This window comes from Argentina silus (assembly GCF_951799395.1).
Source record: "Argentina silus genome assembly, chromosome: 10".
Lineage (NCBI taxonomy): Eukaryota > Metazoa > Chordata > Actinopteri > Argentiniformes > Argentinidae > Argentina > Argentina silus.
Genome location: NC_139664.1, coordinates 22,610,128 through 22,634,306, shown reverse-complemented (window position 1 = coordinate 22,634,306; position 24,179 = coordinate 22,610,128). Strand labels below are relative to the sequence as shown.

Genomic DNA, 24,179 nt, shown 5'->3' with positions numbered 1-24,179 from the left:
CTGGAGCTCGCTCGACCCCGTACAGACACATAATAAAACACAGCAAGGCAGGCCAAATTTGGAAACAATTGAGCTATTTGAGAAAAGAATTACCTTAATATTGATCATTTTATCCTTACCCGCTCTCTATGGATATACAATAAGGATACAACGTCCTCATATTCCTTCATTTTTAATTTTTTATCGGGGCGGCAAGGAACAGCATCTGCGCTAATAATCAAAATGGCTGAGATGACTGAATTACGACCTGCATATGGTAAGCAGCTGTAGTTTGTAGTTTATGCTACTGTGTGTTATTTATTGAGAATAATCAATGTATTTATTTCTGGATAATGTTTAGAATGATTCCTTCTGTTTTAGCTATATGCCTATAGCCTAGTGGTATCGAGTCTGAACACACCTTAATATTACTAGGCTTCTAGGCTAAACCGTCCTTACTTACATTTGTGAAATGTCTTTGGTTTTGTATTCAGTTTCATTATTTATTTTAGCGTATATGGCTTGAGTGCCATCTAGAAAACGAAGAGAAACTGCGAAGATGATAACCTACACAACTAGATTCAACCTAGATTGTTTAATTGTCTATCATCAAATTCACTATTGTATCAATGACCTTTAATAGGTCTATTGGGATCGTACGCATGATTATCTTATCAAAATATATAAAAACAATTATACTGCGGCCCGTGTTGCTCCCCCATGGCCTTCCATATGCTGGTGAGATGGGTGGATGGTAATGACGTGATGTCTATTCCCGGATAAGCATCGACAGTCCCTTTGTTTTTGTCAAAGTAAACATCCCGCCACTAGGAGCCCAGCCAAAAAGCTGCCTGTGTTCCAACACCATTTCAAGTTGAGTAAAACCTCCAGAATTTAAGTAAGCCCCCTTAATCTCCCTCAACCTATGTGTTTTTCTTGTTTTTATGTGTTCTAAAGGCAGGACAGGGAAGAGAACATGTGTGTTGGTTAGTTAGTGACCTAAAGAGATGCAAGGTGCTCTCAGCACGCTGCATGAGAAAGCTGTGAATACAGTGATGGATATTACCATAAGTACAATATGACCACTTGTGGAATATGATGACACAAGTGAATAAACATACACAGATAGTTGACAAGCCTCTTTTTGGAAGCCAGAAAACCATTATACGGTATAATCATACAGTGTATACTGTCATGTTACTGTACGTTGTGGACAGGGCCAGCAGGATTTTTCATGGACAAGAGGATGTGGTTGACTGGATTCAGCATGAAACAGTCCAGTTCATCTATGCCTTGAACTACTTGAAGACCTCATTTCCTCAAGCCTTTTATTGAAGGCATTGAATGTGCATAGGCCTACATGTAATAGCGTAGCAGAGGTGATTTGGCCTTCGTACCACAAGAACGTCCTCTTTGTCTAACAGCAACTGGGTCAGCCATGCGAGGTCCCTAGGTTCAAACCCAGCTGGATGTTGGCTCTGAGCCTGTGGATGCACTGTAGCAAACACAACTACCTTCAGAGTTAGATTCCATAAAATATTTGTTTCGACTACATTTTGTTTTGAAGAAAACTACATACAATTAACATACACATTTGGCTTGGCTTTAAAATCCACCTTTGATCAAATAAAGCTATTTAAATTGTATTGAAATCAATACATATTAAGTCCTGTAACACCTGTATATGGGTCTGAGGGACTTTAAGTTCCCCATCACTAGTTCAGGTCAATCAAGGTCAAATTATGCCATCTTATGCCAGCAATTACTCTACAACTACTTTGGCAAGCAATACATAGTTACTGTACTTAATTGTACATGATAAGCAGATAAGATAGCAAAATGTTTAAACGGTAATGCAAGGAAGGACGCTGGCCAGTTTTAGTTGCATAAGTAATGGGACAGTAAAGCATTTTTCCTTCTTTTTGGCTTTATACTCCAAAACTTTGGATTTGGACAATTACCATGAGGTTAAATTAAAGATTTTCTGCTTTTATTCAATGGTATTAGTGTATATATTGATCTTTGAAATGAACACTTTAGTTTTACCTTTACTTTTTAATGTCAGTGCACCAAAAGTAAAGGGACAGATTCATCTAATGTCCAAATTAAGCACTCATGTTTAGTATTTGGTCGACAAACCCACTATATCTTCTCTGGTGATGCTCTGCCAGGCCTTTACTGTAGTCATCTTCAGTTGTTGTTTGCTTTGAGGTCTTCTGGCCTAAAATCTTATCATCATGAAATTAAATGCATGTTCAATTGAATTTAAATCTGAAGATTGACTTGGCAATTCCTGAAAAACTCCCTAGTTTTTATTTTTGGGTCATTGTATGAACTTGGAGGCATTTGCTTGTACTCGAGCAGACAAGATGTTTCTGCACACTTCAGAATACATTCTGCTGCTGCCGTCAGCAGTTACATCATAAATTAAGACAAGTTAGACTGTTCTAGTGGCAGCTATACATGCCCAAACCGTAACACCCCTCCACCATGTTTCACAGATGAGGTGGTATGCTGTAAATCTTGGGCAGATCTTCTCCAAACTTTTCTCTTGTGATCAAAATGATCATATTCATCTTATATGTTCACAAGATCTTTTTCCAGACATCTGCAGGCTTTTTAGGTAGTTTTTAGCTAACTGTAACCTGACCATCCTTTTTGAGGATAATTAATGATTTGCATGTGCAGTGAAGCCTCTGTAGTTCGGCTGGTGACATATTCTGCAGATGGTAGACACATTTACACCTTCATCCTGGAGATTGTTTCTGATCTGTGGGACAGTTGTTTTAGAGTTTTTCTTAATTATGGTGAGCATTCTTCGGTCATCCACTGTAGAAGTCTTCTTTGGCCTACAAGCCCGTTTGCCATTGCTGAGCTCACCAGTGCTTTTTTTCTTTTAAATGACTTTTGAATTTACGTCTCTTTGGTCCTCATGTTGACAAACACCAATAGCAGACTCCAAAGGCAAACACAACGCCTAGAATCAATACTAGACATTACAATCTCTTATATGCCTACACAATGTGATGTGACAGAACACACCTAATTTACCAGAAATACCTGTCAAACCAATTGTCCCATTACTTTTACTGCCCTGAAATAGGGGCACAAGTATAAAAAGTATTGTCATTTCTAAATGAAATACTCACAAATACCCTCAAATAAAAGCTAATAATCTCTTATTTAACTGCATAGTAATTGTTTGATTTCAAATCCAAACTTCTGGAGTATAGACCCAAAAGAAGACAAAATGCGTCACTGTCCAATTACTTACGCAGGGCACTGTATTTACAGTAGTTACATGCAAATTAATGGAACATGGAATAAAATTCCATCATTATGCAGTATCTGTGCAACTTCATCTTAAAGTCTTATCCAGTAATGCACTGGAGTTAGTTGTCTACAATCTAACAGGCTTCACAAACCCAGATTGCATTTTGGCCGACCATCTTTCATCTAGGTCACTTGTCCAACTCTGGGATTACGCTGCGACACAGCTGGTCCATAGAATCAGTGGTTCGGCAAATGAACTGCATCTTGTGCTTACAGTTAAGCCGTCAGTAAGATGCAGCGCCAATGCAGACAGACTGCCTCTCAGTGCTGCTGTGTGCAGAGGCCATGGTCACTCACCCGCTCCAGTCCCCAGGCTGCTGGTGAGGGATGGGATTCAAGCGGTATCAACCGGTTCCAGGAACCAAGGCACAGGCCCTCCTACAGCCGTGATTGTCATGATTCGAGTGTCAGTCTATCTAACTTTCCTGTTTCTGAATGGAGTCTTTGCTCAGATCCAATACAGCATTGATAAGATTCAAATACTTTAAAATTAGAGTCTTTGCCAAGTTGCCAGTGATTAACGACATATAGGGACTTATATATATGGATTGTTCTGATGGGCCAATCAGGGAAGGAGATACGGATCTTGTGATGGAAATCTTTCAGTGAACAACAATAAACAATGTTTGGTCTCAGTTGAGAGTTTTAATGCATATACAAAGTTTTAACAATTCTGCTTACGGCCGGATCAGCATTCCTTCACAACAGTGTGGATTCAGATACTGATGCTGTGGCTGAGGAGAGGACCGTCCTTAACTCCAATGCTTGTACGTCATAGGTCTAGGGGTAAACATATCTTGCACCTGTTTGCTGATAAAGAAGCTGGGAAAGAAGCGTAGGCGTTATGAGCTACTATCTCAAACCTCAGCCTGCAGTTAGGAGTGTTCCAAGGTCATATAACATCTTTGATACAAGAGAAGGAGCAGTCAGTTTTGGTTCTTCCTCAGTCACATAATTCAAAATAACAAAGTACATTGGGTCACAGAGAGGTCAATACATTTCATATATGACTTAATCAAAATAGTAAAAATATATTTTTTGCCATTACAATCCCCCCTTAGATCCTTTAAAGATCTCAAAGTATATTACAAAATGTATTCATTTGCATCCATCCATAATTACCTTTCTGGAAAACAGTTTTCGGCAATTACTTCATAGTCGAACAAACAGAAAAACTTATCTCAGAGTTGGCTGTTTTTGTGAGTTGAAGAAACTCTATGTTGTAGCAAGCATTTTATACTGGGGTTGGCAAAAGGGATCACATTTTATACTGTTTATTTATACTGTATCAGTGTCATCATAGTAATCATCATCGTCATGATAGGGAGGAATCCACTCAGGGATGGGTTACGTCCTCGGACACGTTGACTAGTCTAGCAGTGCTGTGGGAAAAATTAGGTACAGACACATTAAGCCTGTTCAATTGGTTAGTCACATTTTTTACTGTGTGGTTCTGGGTAAACGTCAGAGCTATCATTGTTCCCATTACCTCTGAGGCATTCAATGGATATGGCAAAAGGGGCATTGAAGAGGCAGTGCTATGTGGTAGTTGGGTACAAACGTAACAACTTGTGTTGGTTAGTCGTCTCGTTGATATGTATATGGTTTGATACCACAGATTCTGAGTCTGATCGGACATAGATGTATTTAAAACACTTCGCCGAGATCCAATTGTTTTACAGGCTTCTGGACCTGCTGTTGGGCTGACCGTGGAGTGGTTTTGTGTCGAGCGGTTTTGTTTATCATTAGCATCACTACCATTTATGTCAGTTCTATGCTCTAGGAGCCACAATATAGGTCCCACTATCACACGTCATTAATAGTAGGAAAAGAATGGTGCCCCTGGCACCACAAAACCTGGGTGTCTGAATGGATGCCATGGTCTTTGTTGTTCGCTTCATGTTGGTATTCAGGGTTTTTGATGATCTGGATTGTCCTTTGTTGCTGCAGGGAGTTCCCTACGGTTGGTGGATTGGCACTCCACTTGTTGGGACCAGGGCACGACCGTTTGTCTCCCTGTCCTGTTGGCTTGAGAGCGTCGTTATTCTGGTCTGGCGTCCTCTGGTGTCGTCTTGATTCGTCTGCAGTGGTCGCAATGGATCCACGTAGCTCTCTCTGCAACTTTTACTGCGGTGTGGATGGTCAGGAGCACTTGGAATGGTCCTTGCCAATGACATGTAGCCCAATTCTTTCGTCTGAAGTCTTTCACCATCATGTGATCACCTGGCTTGAGGTCATGGAGTGGACTCTCAGCTGATCTGGGTAGGCCGTCTCCTACCTGCTTGTGAATGTCTCTAAGGGTAGAAGAGAGGTTAGCACAGTATCTTAACATTTCATCTTCACATTGGTCTGTGGATGGGACCTGTCTCTGGCATGGTCCAATGCCTGTTTCTATTGGTCTCCCAAATAGAATTTCAAATGGGCTTAGCCCATATTTTGAGTGCCTTCATCCAGGTTAATCCTGTCTCAGCACAACATTTTGCCAATTTGTTTTTCAAGATTCCGTTCTGTCTTTCAACTGCTCCGCCACTGGCAGGGTGATACGCACAGTGTTGTCTCATATCAATGCCAAAGTATTTTTCCCACCTCCCTTAATGTTGCATTCACAAAATGTGAGCCGTTATCACTAGAAATCTTTGTTGGAATACCCCATCTTCACCTCTCTTATCAGAGCCTTGGCAACTGCTGCTGCATCAGCTTTACTTGTTGGGAAGGCCTCTGTCCATTTTGAGAACATGTCACACATTACCAAACAATACTTTTTACCTTCGCTTGGGGTGAGTTCAATGAAGTCCATTTGAAGATGGTCAAATGGTCTGTCTGGAGGTGGGTGTGCTGCTTGCAGGGTGGAAACCCCTCTCTTGTGAGCTGCACAAATTATACATGCTTCACAGAATGTTTGTGAGAATATTGCGAACCCTTTTGTGTACCAGTGTTGGTTAATGGATGCTAACATCCCCCCTTTTGACCATGTGTCAATTTAGCAAAATGGGGAAACATATACTTAGGCAGACATGGTTTGTTGTCAGGACCATACCAGACACCCTCTGTTACCACACAGCCATTCTTCCTCCAGGTGGACTTTTCATCTGGTAGAGCCTTCCTCTGGATTTCCTGTAAGTCAAGGAAGGGTGTGGCAGGTGTGCTGTCATTTAGGAGAGAGAAAAAAGAGTCATCATATGGTTTTTGGGCTGCAGCCTTTGCTTGTTTGTCAGCATGAGTGTTACCCAATGACACTTCATCAGTGTTCTGTGTGTGAGCTTCACATTTGACCACAGCAATTGATAAGGGAAGCAGAACAGCATCAAGGAGAGCAGACACAAGTTTGTGATGAGCTGTGGGTTTCCCTGTGGAGGTTAAGAACTGTCTATGTTTCCACAGGGCGCCAAAATCGTGTACTACGCCAAATGCGTATCTATTGTCTGTATAGATGTTGACAGTTTTGTTTTCAGCCAATTTACATGCTTCTGTGAGCGCAATTAGTTCTGCAGCTTGCGCTGAGAGGTTTGATGGTAAGGAGTCAGATTTTAATGTGTCATGTGATGTTACCACAGCATACCCAACTCTATTGATGCCTGTGTCTGGGTCACGTGATGCAGATCCGTCCACAAACAGGTCTAGATCGGCGTTAGGGATGGGCGTTTCCCTAAGGTCCGTCCTTGGGGAACAGATCTGTGAAATGGAAGCAACACAGTTATGTGGTTCGCCGTCGTCTTCTGTTGGGAGAAGGGTAGCAGGGTTAAGAACAGTATACCTTTTTACTGAAATGTTAGGCATGTCTAGTAAGGTTGTTGTGTATCTCAGCCAAAGTGCTGCCGAGAGATGGGATGTTTTCTGTTCAAGCAAGATCATAGACACAGCATGTGGGACAAAAAGGGTTAGATCTGAATATCCTACAATGTCCCTTGAAGCCATCACAGCTTTTTCTGCAGCTGCCACTGCCCTTAAGCATGCAGGGAGTCCAGCTGCCACGGGGTCAAGTTTGGCTGAGAAATAAGCCACTGGCCTAAGTCTCCCACCATGTTCCTGTAGGAGCACAGATGTCATACAACCTCTCCTTTCGTCCACAGTCTGTGTGAATGGTCTGTCAGAATTAGGTAGTCCCAGTGTGGGAGTCGTCTGTAAGGTCAGTTTCAAGTCGTTAAATGATTGCTCAGCTTCAGAAGTCCAAACAATTCTGCTGCTAGCTGTTAGGCCTTAACCGTGGATCATAGCATTGAGTGGTGCCTCCATAACAGAATAGTGGGGAATGAATGCTCTGCAATAAGAGCACATACCTAAGAACGACATAACCTGTTTCTTAGTTTGTGGTTTCGGAATGTCTTGGATTGCTTGAACTCTTTTAGGGGAGAGGGATTTGCCCTCTGCTGTGATCACATGCCCTAGGAAAACAACCTTTTCTTTGACAAACTGTAATTTTGATATGCTAGCCTTTTGACCTTCCGCTGCTAAGTGTTTTAATAGTTTAACAGTGTCAGCCTCGCATTGTTCCTGTGTTGGACTACAAATCATCAGGTCATCAAAGTATTGTAGGAGTGCACTTCCTGGCGATAGAGTGAGTGTTGACAAGCTGTCTTTTAAACATCCATTGTAGATTGTTGGAGACTCACAATAGCCTTGGCACAAACGTGTGAATGTGTTTGTTCATTAAATGTAAAAGCAAAACAAAACTGGCTGTCCGGATGGACGGGTATGCTGAAAAATGCATTTGCCAAATCTACCACGGAGAACCATTTACTCTTAGGAGGTACCTGTGAGAGGATGGTATAAGGGTTTGGCACATTTGGTGCCCTCTGCTGAACAGTTTCATTTACTGCTTGAAGGTCTTGCACAAATCTCCATTCATCAGGTTGACCCTTGTCTCTAATTTTCTTTACAGGAAAGATTGGAGTTCTGACTGGTGAGGCTTTGCAGGGAACAATTACCCCAGAGTTGAAGACAGGTGTAATTCCATCAATTGCGTCTTTCCTAAGCAGATATTGTTTCTGACATGGCCTGTAGTCTGATTTGGGAATAATCACTACTGGTTCTGCATTTTTTATTAGGCCCACATCATGTTTACCCTGTGCCCATAGGGAATTTGGAACTTCCTTGAGGGCCGGCAAGTCTGATGGGTTTAGATCTGGTTTGGTTGTGACGTCACTTTTTACCTGTTGAAACATATCTGAGCTCTCTGGTACCAGTTCTACAGTTCTACTTGCATGCACTATAGAACAGACACTTTGTTTGAAAACCTTCAAGTCATGGTTCCATTTGACTTTTGCATTTGCTGTATTTTCCCACTTACATGAGTCCTGAACACATTGTCTTACCCATGGACCCAGATCCTCCCAGTCATCCTTTTTGTGTTTGGCAAGTGACACATGTGGGTGAGAGCCAGGTACATGGAACGGTGCAGGATACTCTGGACAGTGTGCATGAGAGAGAGATGGTGATGTTGAATTCACATTACCCTGTTTCTTTTCTAGGAGCTTGACAGAAATTGCACATCTATGGTTATTCCAATACATACAACTTAACATTAGCTTTTCATGCTCATAACCTGTCCGATACCATTGTTTCTCATATGCTGTGTCTTGTCCTCTGCTTACATATGCTGTGCAGTGTAAGTCTTCTGGTTGCATGTACTGTGTGTCCTTCTCTTGTGTAAATGTTTTTGCTTGCTGCACTAGCGTGTCATTTACTGTCCTACCAAGCTTCCATTCATACACATACAGCAGTGAGTCGTGGCTGTGTTGTACAAAAGTGTGGCAGTCTAGTGTGTGGTTACCGTTTGTTCTGGTTACAACTACCCCTTCAGGTGTGGAAACGAGGGTGATCCCTAATCTACACATCAGCTCTCTTCCCATAAGATTAATGGGACAACAGTGTGATAGTAGAAATGAATGTTTAAAGTGACCCTGAACTGTGTCATGACATGTCAGTGGAGTTGTGTAATGTTCTTATACAGACTCGCCTGACGCACCAACAGAGTGTGCATATCTACCACAGAGTTTGTTGCTCCTGAATCGACTAAAAATGTGATGTATGTTAATGTTAATGTAAGTGTTGGCATTTTTAAGTAGGCCTTTGAGTCATACTTGATATATGTGCCGTGGTTTAATGACTGTTCCTTTTTTACCTTAGCCTCTATGTTAGCAACAATCTCAGCTATCATTTCCTTGCTAATGTTGTTGTGTGTCATGTGTGTTTGTGTTGTGCAATTACCTTCCTGACGTGTAGGGTGGTTGGTCTCATCTTTGTCGTACGTCAGTGATGTCAGTGGCTTGGACTCCTCCCCCTCCCGCACGCCCGCCGCCTGGATAGAGTCTGAATTGGATACAGCTGCTGTTTGGTTCCTCTTGGGGCATTCGTTTGTCCAATGTCCCTTTTCTCCGCATTTGAAACACGTATCGCGATCCACATCTGAATCGTTGTCTGAAGTCTGGGTGGCCTGGGAGTCCTCTGAACTGGCCCCTGCCTGCCCCTCTGCCTCTCCCTCTGCCTTTTCCTCCCCTGCTCTGTCCTCCTCTGCCGTCTCACCGGCTAGGTGTTGTAGGGTAAGAGATGGAGTCATGCAGGTACGGCTGGAGCCTTGGGTCGTTGCTTTGACCTCACCACTGGTCCCTTCACGGGCGGCAGATTCTGGTTGACCTGTGGTTGGACGTTCTGCAGGGGTGGTTGTCGCTGTTGTCTTCTGGGCGGGGTGCAGTCGAGGTCGGTGTCCTGTAACTGAACACACTGAGGCACACATGATGTTTTCCCTGCCTGACTTTTCCTATCCTTTATCATAGCCTCTTTCTGCCAACACCTCTATTCTTTCCCTTGCTCTTCCTTTCCCTTTCCTCCATTTTTAGTTTTAGTTGATCTAGTTGTATTAGGTTAAAACTACCATCTGCTGGAAAACCAAGACGTTGTACCCAGACATGATATTGAGTAATTGATTCGTCACCATAGTTCTTTCTCATGAAATTGACATTAGGGCCAGTATAGGCCTGATTCGGATCTTGTTTACAAAGTTTTGGCCCATTTTGTTTTATTTAAATTTCCCTTTTGACTTGAGGTGTTCATACAAGAGTGTTGGGCAATTAAACACAATGTATAACAATTATTATTACTCAAAGTATTATAAAAGACAGTGTTACTTTTTCTTTATTTTCTTTTTTTTTTATATAAATGATCTTTTTGTAGTTTAGGTTCGTATTGGTGGACAGTATTATATTTTAGTTTGTTTTTCTTTTTATTACCCAAAGTATTATAAAGGACAGTATTCTGTTTTAGTTTTTTCTATAAATAAAATCTTTTAGTAGTTTAGATTGGTGTTGGCGATCTAACAATAGGAACATGATTTATACCTTGCGCGCTTTTCAGCCCTGTCTGCACTTGCTTTATCTGGAGTCTCGTCCGATCTCCTAGCTCATATACTTTCTGGTATATTTTATGCAAACACTTAAACAGTCTGTAAGTTGAACTCGTCAGTACAACTCCAGGTTTTACTAAACCTTGGTTAAAAATACTCAGGAGCCTCGTCCGGTCTCCTGTAATACCTTGGAGCCTCGTCCGGTCTCCAAAAAACCCCGCTCCTATGTTATCTCACACAACACCTTCGCTCTTTTACTCTTAAAACCAATAATACATTTTTATCAGTAAAACTTCATGAGAGACACATCAAAACATTTTTGTCTCGTGATGTCATGTGTTTTGGTCAATTTAAATTGTTGCCAAAAGAATAAACCAGGTTCAAGGGATCGCAGCGCTGAGTGAAGTCTGTCCCAGGGCTCTTGGTCCTTGTCACTTGGTTCTAATGAGGTTTAAGGCTGAAGACTGTTTCTTCAGGACGGTTGGTCACCGCCGGCGCCTGGTCAGAGTCCCCTCAGTCGAGCGATCCCCGGCGAGCCCCCAAGATTGTGATGGAAATCTTCTGACATAAATCTTATCTGACATAATCTGATCCATGTCAAATGATTTATATCTGATATGATTGATAGAACACATGCTATTTTCTCAACTTTCATAAAAACACATGTATAAACTATATCACTAAATTCCCCAAATTGTCCTGAAAAAGAAAATGTATTATACTTGATAGCTCATGAATATGAGCTAGATGAATTTAGATGAATTTATGAAAAGGGAGAGAATTCAGAAAAATTGAAAATAGGGCTTAGACTAATGAGGGTTAGAGGACTTTCATGATAGTCCGATGATTCCTTACCCTGAACGTAATCTATGGGCCTGGAGAAACGTTACCGTTCAGATTTGTTGAAATAGCCAATACAATTGTAGCCACCACAAAACAAAGTTCTATGGAAATACTGACGAAGTTTAAAATTTGTGGCCAAATCACCACAAATTCACATCAAGTATTTAATTTGATGCAATTTGAGTCGATTTGGTTGTGCAGTTTAAAATTTGGTTGAATGCCCCTAGCACATTTCTTTGTTAGCTGGGGCTAAAATTAGGTGATGTTAGCAGTAGGTGATTTAAACAAATCCAAACCATGGATAATGCAGAAACTCTGAACCTTAAGAGCTTTCAATTGGTTGGTTCTGATACTCTCCAAGTAGGAAATGAGTTTCCAAGTTGGAAATATCAGAGTATCCTAGTTCCTCACACGTCCTGTACGTATCACAAACTTCTCATTTAAGGCAAACAGTTTGAGCACTTAGGAGGGCTGTAATGACACAATACAGAGACTCCACACAAAATACAGAGACTCAGGTTGTGCTGAGTGCAGATAAAAAAAACTGAACAAAAATCCATTCTAGATGGAACACTTTGCGAAACAGCTTACAGCACCAGCAACACAGCAATCTAAATAAATACAGTGCCTATAGAAAGTCATCATACCCCTTTGAAATAGTTACTATATTTGTCGTACAGCCTGAAATCAAAACCCTTTAAAAAAAAACTTTTTCCAGCGTTATGTACAAATTTAGCCATACAACATCAAACTAATGAAAAGAAAGGCGACAGTTCTGAAAATTTATAAAAAATGAAAAACAAGAATAACAGGGTTGGAAAAGTCATCAGTCCCCTTATTTAATATTTTGTAGAGCCAGCTTTTGCTGCAATTACAGCCATCAATCTGTTTGGATATGTCTCTACTAGCTTTGCACACCTAGATTGGAGAATATTTGCCCATTCTTCCTTGCAGAATTGTTCAAGTTCAGTCAAATTCTGTGGTGAGCGGCAATGGACTGCTCTCTTCAAGTCCATCCACAGATTTTCTATCGGATTTAAGTCAGGGCTCTGACTTGGCCACTCAAGGACATTCACCTTTCTATCCTTAAGCCACTGCGCTGTTCTTTTGGCGGTATGTTTAGGATCATTGTCGTGTTGGAAGGTGAATGACCTGCCCATCTTCAGCTGTCTAGCAGAGGGACGCAGGTTGTCCTCAAGATTTTGGGTGTACTTGGCAGCATCCATTTTCCCTTCAATCCTGACCAATTGCCCAGTCCTCGCTGAAGAGAAACATCCCCACAACATAATGTTGCCACCACCATGCTTCACAGTAGGTATGGTGTGTTTTGGGTGGTGTGCTGTGTTTGGTTTTCACCAAACATAGCGCTTGGAGTTCAGTCCAAAAAGTTCAATCTTAGTCTCGTCTGACCATAAAACCTTCCACATGGCAACAGAATCTTCCAGGTGTGTTTTTGCATAGCACAAATGAGACTGAGTATGGCACTTTTTCAGAAAAGGCTTCTTTCTTGCTACCCTGCCATACAGGCCAGCTTTGTGTAAAGCTTGTGAGATTGTTGTCACATGCACAGACAGACCAGTCCCAGCCATAAAGACTTGTAAGTCCTTCAAAGTTGCCTTTGGCCTCTTGGTAGCTCCAGTTTGGACGGACGGCCTGATCTAGGCAAGGTGTTGGTGGTGCCATACGCCTTCCACTTCTTAATGATGCTCTGAACGGTACTCAGAGGGATAGCTAAAGCCTTCTAAATCTTTTTGTAGCCTTCACCTAACTTGTGCCTTCCTACAACTTTATCCCGGAGGCCTTTTGAAAGTACTTTTCCAACCATGGTTAATTCTTTGCAGAACCATGCACTTCTAGTAGTGGAATCCTCAAGAAACAGCTGGTTTTATTCTGAAGTAATCAAAACCACTACAATTGATGTCAGGTGGGGGGCAATTAGCCTGGTGTTTGATCTGGAAGTTGATTGGTTGCACCTGAGCAAGTTTATAATGGTATACTCTAAGGGGCTGATCACTTAACCAAACCAGGTATTTCACTAATTAATTTTTAATAATTGTCCAGAATTTTTTTTTTTTTTACTTTCACTTTGATGATGAGGGTTATAATGTGTGCATACAGCTCAAAAAAGTTAGATTTAATTTATTTTAATTTCCAGGGTGTAATGTGACAAAAGGTAAAGATTTCACAGGGGTATGATGACTTTCTATAGGCACTGTACATAAGCAGCTTAGCTTTAGACCTACAAAATAAAATGCCTTAATGAGTGGAGGGGCATCAGGTGTGTTGTGTCTGAATTGGCCACCCCTAATTGGAGTCTAATTGGATGTCTCCTATACATGGAGTATGTGTCAAGTGTTTGGGATGTTTTTAGGAAGTCAGAGGAAACTGATGTGCTACCAGTTTGTATTCTTATCAAATTTCATCAGAAATAAATATGTGTAGATTGTGTTGTCCAGTCATTTGGGTTGGGATGTGACTGGGTTGGGATTGTGTATGAAACAATTTCACAGGTGCTTTGAAACCCCAAACTACCAGTTTATCCATTTCAAGATATATCACAGAATGTATGATTCATCTTCTCATTGGCTAGGACTAAAGCTTTCTGTATTGTTCCCAGCAGTGGATCAACATTCCTCATGTAAGGGTTATGGCTAGTCAAGTAAGGGGAGAGGAGGGAGGAACATAGGGTGGGGAGATGTGGAGTAGCTTTCACAGAATTAACATTTCCATGGCATTTCTTGGCAAATCCAAGTGACCCAACAATTACAGTAATTTATTTGGGCTATATACTGCAAGCCAGAGTTCTCACCCAATTCTCACCCAGTACTGGTACCCACATTCAGACCTACATTGGCCTAGTAACAATCTGAACTTATTATAGCCATATACTACAAACAGTACCGGAGCTGGCCCATGAATAACCTTCAAACTGTCACCCAGTACTGGTACCCCACATAAAGACCAAAAGTGGCCCAGGAGCGACAGGAAGGTATTAGGGCCAGACATCACATCACATCCCAGAGCTGGCCCATGAGCAAAATACCAACTCTCACCCAGTACGAGTCAGCCACACGTAGACCAAAGATGGCCCAGTAACTACAGTAACATATCAAAGCCATATTCCTCATACCAAAGCTGGCTCATGAGCAAAATGCCAACTCTCTCAGGGCTGGCCCCCCACGTTCGGACCAGGTTTGACCCATATAACACTTTGTGGTGGCACTCAGCTTTATGTGCCACCACAATACCAGATCTGGCTCACAATTGGCTGCTGACTGGGTCTTACCCAGAGCGATTTATCATCTTTATTCATCTTAGGTAGGTGAGACAAGACAACCACATATCACAATCACTGCAAGGGGAACCTTCTTCAAAAGAGATGCTAGGAGCTAACAAGTACAGTGCTAGAAAAGGGAAAACAAGAACACCTTCAACTATCCTTTCAACACTTTAAAGATTTGTTCTGAATTGTGAATTGGGTGGCCCACCAGGGTAAATAAAACTGAAAACATTGTGTTGTGCTCTAATAAACAACCATGGAGACAGTTAAGTTACATGTTAGCCTTAAAACATCTAGTCTTTATTGGGAAATAGCAGCATGAAGATATCTGTGCGGTATGCATCTTTCTTTCATCTTTCACCTATACTTTTACCGGGGGAAAAAACTAATTTCTGAGGGCAGTCACTAAGCTAAACTGTCTTGGTTACTTTTACTGAAGCTCATCACCATGTTGTACACATTGGTGACCCAGAGTTGGTGGGCAAGCCAAATCGCAATCACGGATGGCTGTTTTAAAGAAAATGATGTTAACACACTAACAACTCAAGCTTGCTCATTCTTAACACACGTTGTGGATCGTGCCTGGGGCTATTGAGAGGCTTGGTCTCACTAGGGTCCCACCATTCCTCCAGAGAGTGTGTTTCCACAGCAACGAGAGCAGCCGGCTTTTAGCACCGTCCAAAATCTGACATCATCCTACTGGTATTCTTACCCAGAATGCCAATGGCCAATAACAGGAAGGAAGGGCACAGTCTTTTGTTTGAAGACAGACAGTTGAAAGAGGCAGAGGAGACAAAAAGATGGGAGAGAGAGGGAAGGAGAGGTTGTGTGTGTGTGTGTGTGTGCGTGCGTGCGTGCGTGCGTGCATGCATAAATGTGTGTGTGCACGCTGGTACACCAGTGTGGGCACAGTGACATACTCAGCAGGCCAGCACAGCTCTAGAGGGTTGGGAGGGGGCGAGTGAGGCGGGGGTCTAGCAAGGCAACAATGTGTGGTCTCTTTCCAGAGGCTTGGCCAAACAAAGAGGTCTCTCCTCATCCCTCCCTCTCTCCCTTCCTCCCTAGCCCTGGTGCCCATGCCTGGGATCTGTCCCCTGGGTCCCATTACAGCTGGGACCTACACACAGTCACACAATCACACACACACACACACACACACACACACACACACACACACACACTCTGGAGGCTCACCTACACACAGTCACACACTCACAGGCACACACATCACTCCTCCATATTCTCTTCAAGTTAAGACTCATTACAGATACTGTTGCGTGTGTGTGTGTGTGTGCGTGCGTGCGTGGCTGTGTGCGTGTGATTGTCTTCCTGAATGTTATGCTGTTGCTGCATTGCAATACGTTGTCTGGCTTGTGACAATACTATGCTTGGTTGTTGTGTGTAGTTGCTATGTGCTTCTGTCCTTTTGTGGTGATGTTTTGTGTTATTTGTCATTTTCGCTGCACTCGCCACTCGCCAGGCTGTTGTTGTGTCATTGTAAATTTGTTGGGACTAAAGAGGAGAGGTTAAAAACAGGTTAACAGAACTGAAGGGGGGGCGAGGGGATGGTGTGTGTTATTATACCTACAGTATGTTGGTTGCACCTGGGTCGCTGTGAGTTGGACCCAACAGGTGGATGTATTGTGCAACATGAAACCAAGAGTTTCTTACATTTTCAATCAACCTTTCAATCAACTTCTGACCCCCTATGCGTGTATGTCTGAGAGGATTGGGTAGAAGTGGAAGCAATATGGTAAAAAACCTCCTTCCTGCCCTCTGGTGGTCAGATGGAAGTGTGCCCTATGTGCAACCCTCTCAGGTCTACACGTGTCTAGAGGCTCCAGGAGTTAGGATTCAGAGACTGTCTCCCGGTTTGCGCCTACTGCACTAAACTCTGGTGGAATGACATCTGTACTGCTGATGACTCTCACACACACACACCCTGTTCTCAGTGATGCTATTGTGATTGCTGCAGCAATGACCTAATGTCCCAATTGTCCTTCCTCTACAGGGTGACTGACTCCACAGTGAGTCAACACAATGACTGTGTTCCCAATAGTCTTTCCTCTATTCTTCACATGTTCTCTCCCCCTGCTTCCTTCTTAAAACCCATTGGAGGAGAATGTCCCCCCCTCCCCCCTTGATATTCTCCTCCAGTGCGTTTTTTTATGAGAGCAGAACAGATGCGAGGAATAGAGGTAAAGACTATGAGGACACAGTCATTGTGTTGACTCACTGTGGAGTCAGTCAGCCTGTGTGGTGGTGTGATCACAGGCATCCGTATGCCGCGTGGTAATGAGCTCCCTGGAGACCAGATGGATGATATCATGCTTTGCACCCAGTCTTTCACACCTCATTGCATTATTTGAAACTAGACTCTTGGTGTGTGCTGTTTTACATTACATGACACAATACTTAATAATAATATGTAAGACATATTGTAAGGAAAGTGGTAGATGAATGCCTTGTTTAATTTATTTACATAGTTGATGCTTATCATCAATGGTGCTAACAATGCTTAGGTTGTGGGTTTGATTCCTGCTGGTACCATATATACTGAAAAATGTATGCACTCACTGTAACGTAAGTCGCTTTGGATAAAAGCGTCAGCTAGATAGCGTATATTATTAATGTGACATACTGTGTAGGACATGTCATTTCTTGGTCTTGGTCAATGGTAAAGGTAGACTCAGCATTGTAACATAGCCACAAAATAGCGTGGCTAAAAGATACCTTTTTGTCAGTGTGAGGGATTAAGTTGAGGCTTAGGGTTTGGGGCAAGGTTAGAAAACAGCGAAACCTGCTCCATACAGGTATCAAACCCTCATCTCTCACTTACCCTCTACCGCCCCTGACTGCCACTCAATCGTTTTCTAGATGTTTACACTAAACCCAACAATCTCTGTTTACCAAACTATCGATCTTATGTTTTCAAGCTCCCGATCAGGCTCTGTTTTTGTCACACTTTACAGACAAACTGACCACTTTATTTATGACTTATATTTGCCCATCTAACATGTAACTATTAAGCTGTAGAAACACCCTCAGGTTTTCCAGACAAATATTTAATACACCTGATAATAAAAACCTAACATGTTTGCAGTATTATGTTCCCTACTTTCCAGTAGTACGGTAGAGAACTAATTACCTAGATAGAGGCTTTTACTACTGGCCTATGAGGACAACGCAGGGTCAGATGAATTTTCACCTTATCATGAATATAGGTTGAACCATCTATTTCTCTCTCCTCTCTCTCTCTCTCTCTCTCTCTCTCTCTTTCTCCACTCCCTCCTTTCTCAGAAATGTCGCCAGTGCTGGCTGGCTTCATTGGCGCGGGGGTACTGGTAGTCGTCGTGGCGATCCTGCTCTTCCTGTGGTCTTTCTGCCAGCGCCGCTACCTGCGGGTGACAGGCCGCTACAAGCTCCACGGCGACCAGTACTGCGACTCCACCGAGGACCCGCCCTACAAGTTCATCCACATGCTCAAAGGCATCAGCATCTACCCAGAATCCCTCCACAGCAGTAAGAGGATAGTACGTGTGGCGCGGTGGGCCGGCTGGCAGGGGGAGCGGGACCACGAGCAGGGCGGCGGCAGCAGCAGCAGGCGAGGGTTGGTCCTGGTGGATGCCGAAAACAACATCCTGGATGCCCCCACCACTCAGCTCCAGATGAGCCACCTGGTGCCCCCTGCTGGTGCAGCCCAGTCCAGGCCAGAGCGGGTGCTGCCGGTCCGGGCCGATTACTGCTGCCTGGAGAGCAGCTCGGCTAGCAGCAGTGAGACAGTGTCGCCCTTCACTCCCGCGTCCTCCGACCCCGAGCCAGACCACAGCCTGGGCTCCCTTAGCCTGGCCGTGGACTACAACTTCCCCAAGAAGGCCCTGGTGGTGACCATCATTGGAGCTAAGGGCCTGCGGGCGGTGGACGAGCAGGCGGGCAGCTCCGACCCCTACGTGAAGATGACCATCATGCCTGAGAAGAAGCACCGGGTCAAGACCAGGGTGCTGCGGAAGACGCTGGAGCCTGTGTTTGACGAGACGTTCACCTTCTACGGCGTGGCCTACAGCACGCTGCCTGAGCTCACTTTGCACTTCTTGGTGTTGAGTTTCGACCGTTTCGCCCGCGATGACGTCATCGGCGAGGTGCTGGTGCCACTGGCTGGGTTGGACCCCAGCACAGGACGGGTGCACATCACTCAACAGATCAGCAAGAGGAACATGCAGGTACAGGAAGAGGAGAAGGGCTTTCAGAACTAGATAGCACACTAGCTAGCACACAACAACCCTTATTCAGTACTCTAGCCACCCCACTATAGGTGCAGAGGTTGACCTTACTGGTGGGTTGTGACTGAAGACTTTGGAGTATCATGATTCAATTGTCTTTATTACTTAAAGGGGCAATCTGGCATTCAAGCAACAACAAAGCAGTCTCCCTGCCACTTTTTTGGTAAGCAGCTGAGGGGATGGGGTTGGAGAAATTTCAATTTCATAGCCGGAGCTATGGATGCAAGAACAGACCATCCATGAAATCTAAATTATAGTTTTACCATGTAGCTATACAGTGCTTGTTTACAATTACATTGTTTACAAACAATGGAGTAAAACACACTTATATTTTGGGTTATGATGGGGTAACACAGTAGAACTAAACTCATGAGACAAGTTATATTCTTCAAGAATCAATGGCTATATATCATTAATTTAAAAATCCAAATATGGATGTGCCAATCCCAGATTGCCCCTTTAAAGTAGAGTTTGAAACAGGCCTACTTTACGAGGTCAGAGGCCGACATTGAAGGCGTTATTTTTTTAAATCATATTTTATTGATTTATTTTTCCCAGAGAAAAGGATGGGAGTGGTCGAGGGCATCACACATTTTACCATTTTTTCTGGTGTTGTATCGTGTATTTTCTTTCTAAACTAGCATGAAAAAAAAGAAAAAAAATTAAACAAGATTCAAATGGAATAGCAGGACAAAAATAAATAAATAAATAATGAGTAATGAGTAAAATTCCCCTTTAATGCGAGCATTTGCAAGCCCTTATAAAAAATGTTTTCCTTTTTTTAAGGAACAAATGTCAACATCATAGTAAATCCTTTTAGTGTGCTGAGTCTAACAATAAAACATTTAATTTGCATATCAACAAATACTGCAATGTACATCAACAATGTGAGAATGACTTCAGAGTCAGTCCAACCAAAACACCTTTCTCAGGTCCAGCCCACTGAACAGATCCAGTAGCTCACTCCTCCAGACCATCTCGAATCAGTCAAGAGAGTCATTGTCAAAGTCTCTAACATATTCAACTTTGGGAGAACATTTATCAAAGAATACCCCTTCCATTGATAATCAAAATGCCAGGTTCTAGATTTCATTTATGTCTACAGTGTTTGCGAAATCAAACACTACTCAGATCAAAGTGTTCATTTTCTGTAGCTGCTTCCATTTCTGATCATTTACTTTATACATTTCAACTGAATACATGTGTCACTTTTGAATATATTTGTAATTCCACAAAAGATGAACACTCACCACTCAACACTCCCTCATCGAAACATTCTCCTTTTCTTGTGATGTGTCAATCTCTATGTATTTCGTCTCCACATAACACACACACACACACACACACACACACACACACACACACACACACACACACACACACACCAGGAGGTCTGACAGGATGGTCAATGTCTCTCTATTGATTCAGGCCCTATGAAAGTCTTACAGTACTGTAACTGCAGCCATGCTGAAGAGACAGATAAAGCCTCCATGTTTATCTCAGTGAGACATCCATCAGGGTACCAAGGTTACCAAAGCCTCCTGGCAATACCATTATCACCACTCCCTTAATCATCCCAACTATGTGTGTGTGTGTGTGTGTGTGTGTGTGTGTGTGTGTGTGTGTGTTTGTGTAAGTTACCATTAGCACCACACCACACCCTTTATCATCATGACAGTTTGTGTGTGTGTGTGTGTGTGTGGGGGGGGGGGGGGGGGGGGGCGGTACAGATGGCTTGCTCACAGGGGGCATGCAGGATTACAGTTTTTGTCGATTGCACATTTCTTGAAACAGCATTCAACTTTTCAAAACAGTTAACATGTTCCTCTAAAAAGGGTCTATTGCAAGCAAAACTTGAAACTGGATGACCATAAGATCTCTTGTTGAATCAGATACAGGTGTGAATAAATAATCCTAATTTCAACCAAGACTCCCCCTGCGACTAGAGCATCAATTACTATACACCTGAGGCTCATGTCCTTATCAGATAATCCAATTGCTTCCAAACATTTTCAGTGGACGCTCTAAGAGGCTCTAACGACAACAAAGCGTGCCTTTCATCATAGTTGGAGAAAATCCTTTGTCCATTTTTGCAGCTGTTTCGTTGAATACAAATAACAATTAAAGATAATTATGATAACGATTTACAATTCCATCTTTATTTTCTCAGTCATTGGAAATAAAAACAATATTTCCACTTATTAGTGGGCTTGCTTCAGCAAGTCGAACTATTGTTCTTTGGCATACTTATTATTAGGTGGGCTTGCTTCTCAATGTAATACATGGAATGGATTTCTGCCTCCCCTGATCAGAGGCATACTCATCAGTTTTCCCAGCAACACCTCATTTTATCAGCATTAGAATATGCCCTTTTAGTGATAGATTAGTCTAAGATTCAACCAATGACTTGGTAGAGAGAAACTGACTTACTTTATACATTTTATGCATATGGATATTATGATGTAAAGGCCAGGCAGAGCTGATCATCTCAGAGTTTAAATTCACTTTCTTTTTATTCTTCCTACTCAGCAAAATGCATTGATTCTGTACTAACAGCTTATGTACGTATTGTCTGAACTTCCTCAATGAAATTCATATCCAAAAGCACCCAACCATGGACATGAATGCTGTACTGTAGTTGTGGAGATTGACACATCACGCATGGCAACATCTGATGGCAGACCCTTATACATGGAGATAGAACACACACACACACACACACACACATACACACACACACACACACACACACACACACAGACATCCGATAAACAGATATTTAAAGACTTTGTGATAGTTAGTGCGCAACAATAGGCCATTCTATAGATTGATGTATAAGGATATATCATCCTTCATACAATACAATACTGGCAGCTCAATGTGCTCACAATAAGTGATTTAATACCAGAACTGAACTATTGAATGTCTAATCTCCTACCCTGTGTGTGTCTCCCCCCACCCCCCTGTAGTGTGAGAGCCGCGGGGAGCTGCTTGTGTCTCTGACCTACCAGCCCATGTCCCACCGCCTCAGCGTGGTGGTGCTGAAGGCCAGGCACCTGCCCAAGATGGACGTCACCGGCCTGTCTGGAAGTGAGTTCATTCTGATGACTACACTGCTTACCAAGCGGAACCACGCTCATGTGGTGATGATGAGGCACCTTGCCAGAGACCTGAAGACATGCGTTAGCTCCCCTGGGCTAATGCTGAGGCTTCAGCTCAGGGATAACACAGTCTGGTGGTGCTGTGCCTGGAGGCCCGGATTCCAACCCAGTCAGCCACACTAACTGTAGTCAAACTGTAGATAAAGGGAGGCTTGAAAAGAGCCAGTCCAGTCTCACTTTTTGCCTGACATTGAACTAGTTCAAGTTCAAGTTTATTTGTCATGGCATCATATACAAGTATACAATGCAACAAAATGCTTGAGGCAGAGCAGCTCTACAACATCAATCAACATCAACAATACAATGTAATAAGTAAAGATGTAAACATAAATATAAGCACTAAGTCACAGTAAATAACAGTAAATAAAAATATACAGAATTATTGTAGCAGCAGTAGGTAGTAGGTAGCAGTAGGCACAAAATGATTACCTGATTGCGCTTATTTCTTTGGGATTCGTAGGGCTCCGAAGCGTGCTGTCAAAATATACTTTGTTAAGTTTGTGCTCTGTTGTAAGCCATGGTGATTTATTTCAAAGTTGCATTAAGGTTCTAGCTAGCTAAGTTACCTATCAGTGTATCAGTCTCTTTTAGGCCTAGTATTGATATTTTAGTTTTTCTCTCAACACCGTGTGTTTAATTTAGGGATTTGTTCTGTATTTAGTGTTCTAATTTAGTTGAAATGTTTACACATGTATGGCCGATTTCATGGACATAGATTAAGCCTAGTCCTAGAATAAAAAGCGTTTTCAATGGAAAATCACCATTGAAAGTGTGATTTAGTCCAAAACTAGATTTAATGTACAGTATGTAGGGAAAACCGGCTCGTAGTGTGTCGCTGTCTAGATGAACCCACCAGCATTACATGTGATGATATTTCACAATGTCACAACTGTTCCTTTTCACTGTCTCCCCCAGACCCCTATGTGAAAGTCAACGTGTTCTACGGCCGCAAGCGCATTGCCAAGAAGAAGACGCACGTAAAGAAGTGCACGCTCAATCCCGTCTTCAACGAGTCCTTCATCTACGACGTGCCCCCCGAGCTGCTGCCTGAGATCTCTGTAGAGTTTGTGGTGGTCGACTTCGACCGCACCACCAAGAACGAGGTGGTGGGCCGCCTGCCCCTGGGGCTGCACAGCCCCTGCCCCTCTGGCGCCTCCCACTGGAGGGAGGTCTGCGAAAACCCCCGCAGGCAGATCTCCAAGTGGCACAACCTCAGTGAATATTAGCGCCTCACACTCACCCCACAATGTACACAGCTATATAGATCATATGCTTGTGTGCGGGTAGGGGATGTGGAGAGGTAGAGAGAGGGACTTCTTGCTGAGAGAATAGCTTTTTCTCATGCTATACGTTCTCTCATGTAAAAAAAAACAACAACAAAAAAAAACAAGAAATGAACAACATTCCTGATGGGACTTGTACAGTGGACTTCATAAATAGGAAGGTTCAATAACAGAATTAATTAAATGTAACAAAACATACAGATTAGCGCACACACGCGCACGCACACACACACACACACACAAATGATCACAAACCTCAAAATACACAAAATAATTCAAACAGTCTCAATCACATAAAGGCTAGGCGTTTGACTTCAAGACTGTTATGAGTTATTGTCTGGCCATGCTGTATGAAGGTCGGGTGAGGGGAGGACACAACACAACTCATGCAAATGCTCCGAAAACAAATCCTCCTCCTTGCTGCTGTTGTCATTCAGTTAATCGCATGTCTGTCTGAACAATTAAACAGAAACATAACCCAATTGACTAAGGGAAAGAAAGATAATTGAGAATTGTTAATATTGATATTAAGAACTCTCTCTCTCTCCTTTAAGATGAGTAAAATGTGTTCAAAATAGATTCAGCTTCTCTTATGGTAGGACAACATACAGCTTTCCTTCCCCATGAAATACATACTTGTTGATGTTATTCTATGATGTTTCAAGGATAGATGTTACCCTA

At 42.7% G+C, this 24,179-nt stretch overlaps 1 protein-coding gene across 1 annotated transcript; it reads left to right on the top strand.

Annotated features, from left to right (window-relative positions):
• Positions 1-222: 222 nt before the first annotated feature.
• On the top strand, positions 223-23,441 carry syt11b (synaptotagmin XIb; the record flags this gene model as incomplete). The annotated part of the gene is made up of 4 exons (XM_083678233.1): positions 223-256; positions 18,075-18,994; positions 22,024-22,144; positions 23,131-23,441. 4 exons carry the CDS (start codon positions 223-225, stop codon positions 23,439-23,441), a joined length of 1,386 nt encoding a protein of 461 aa, XP_083534359.1.
• Positions 23,442-24,179: the final 738 nt, after the last annotated feature.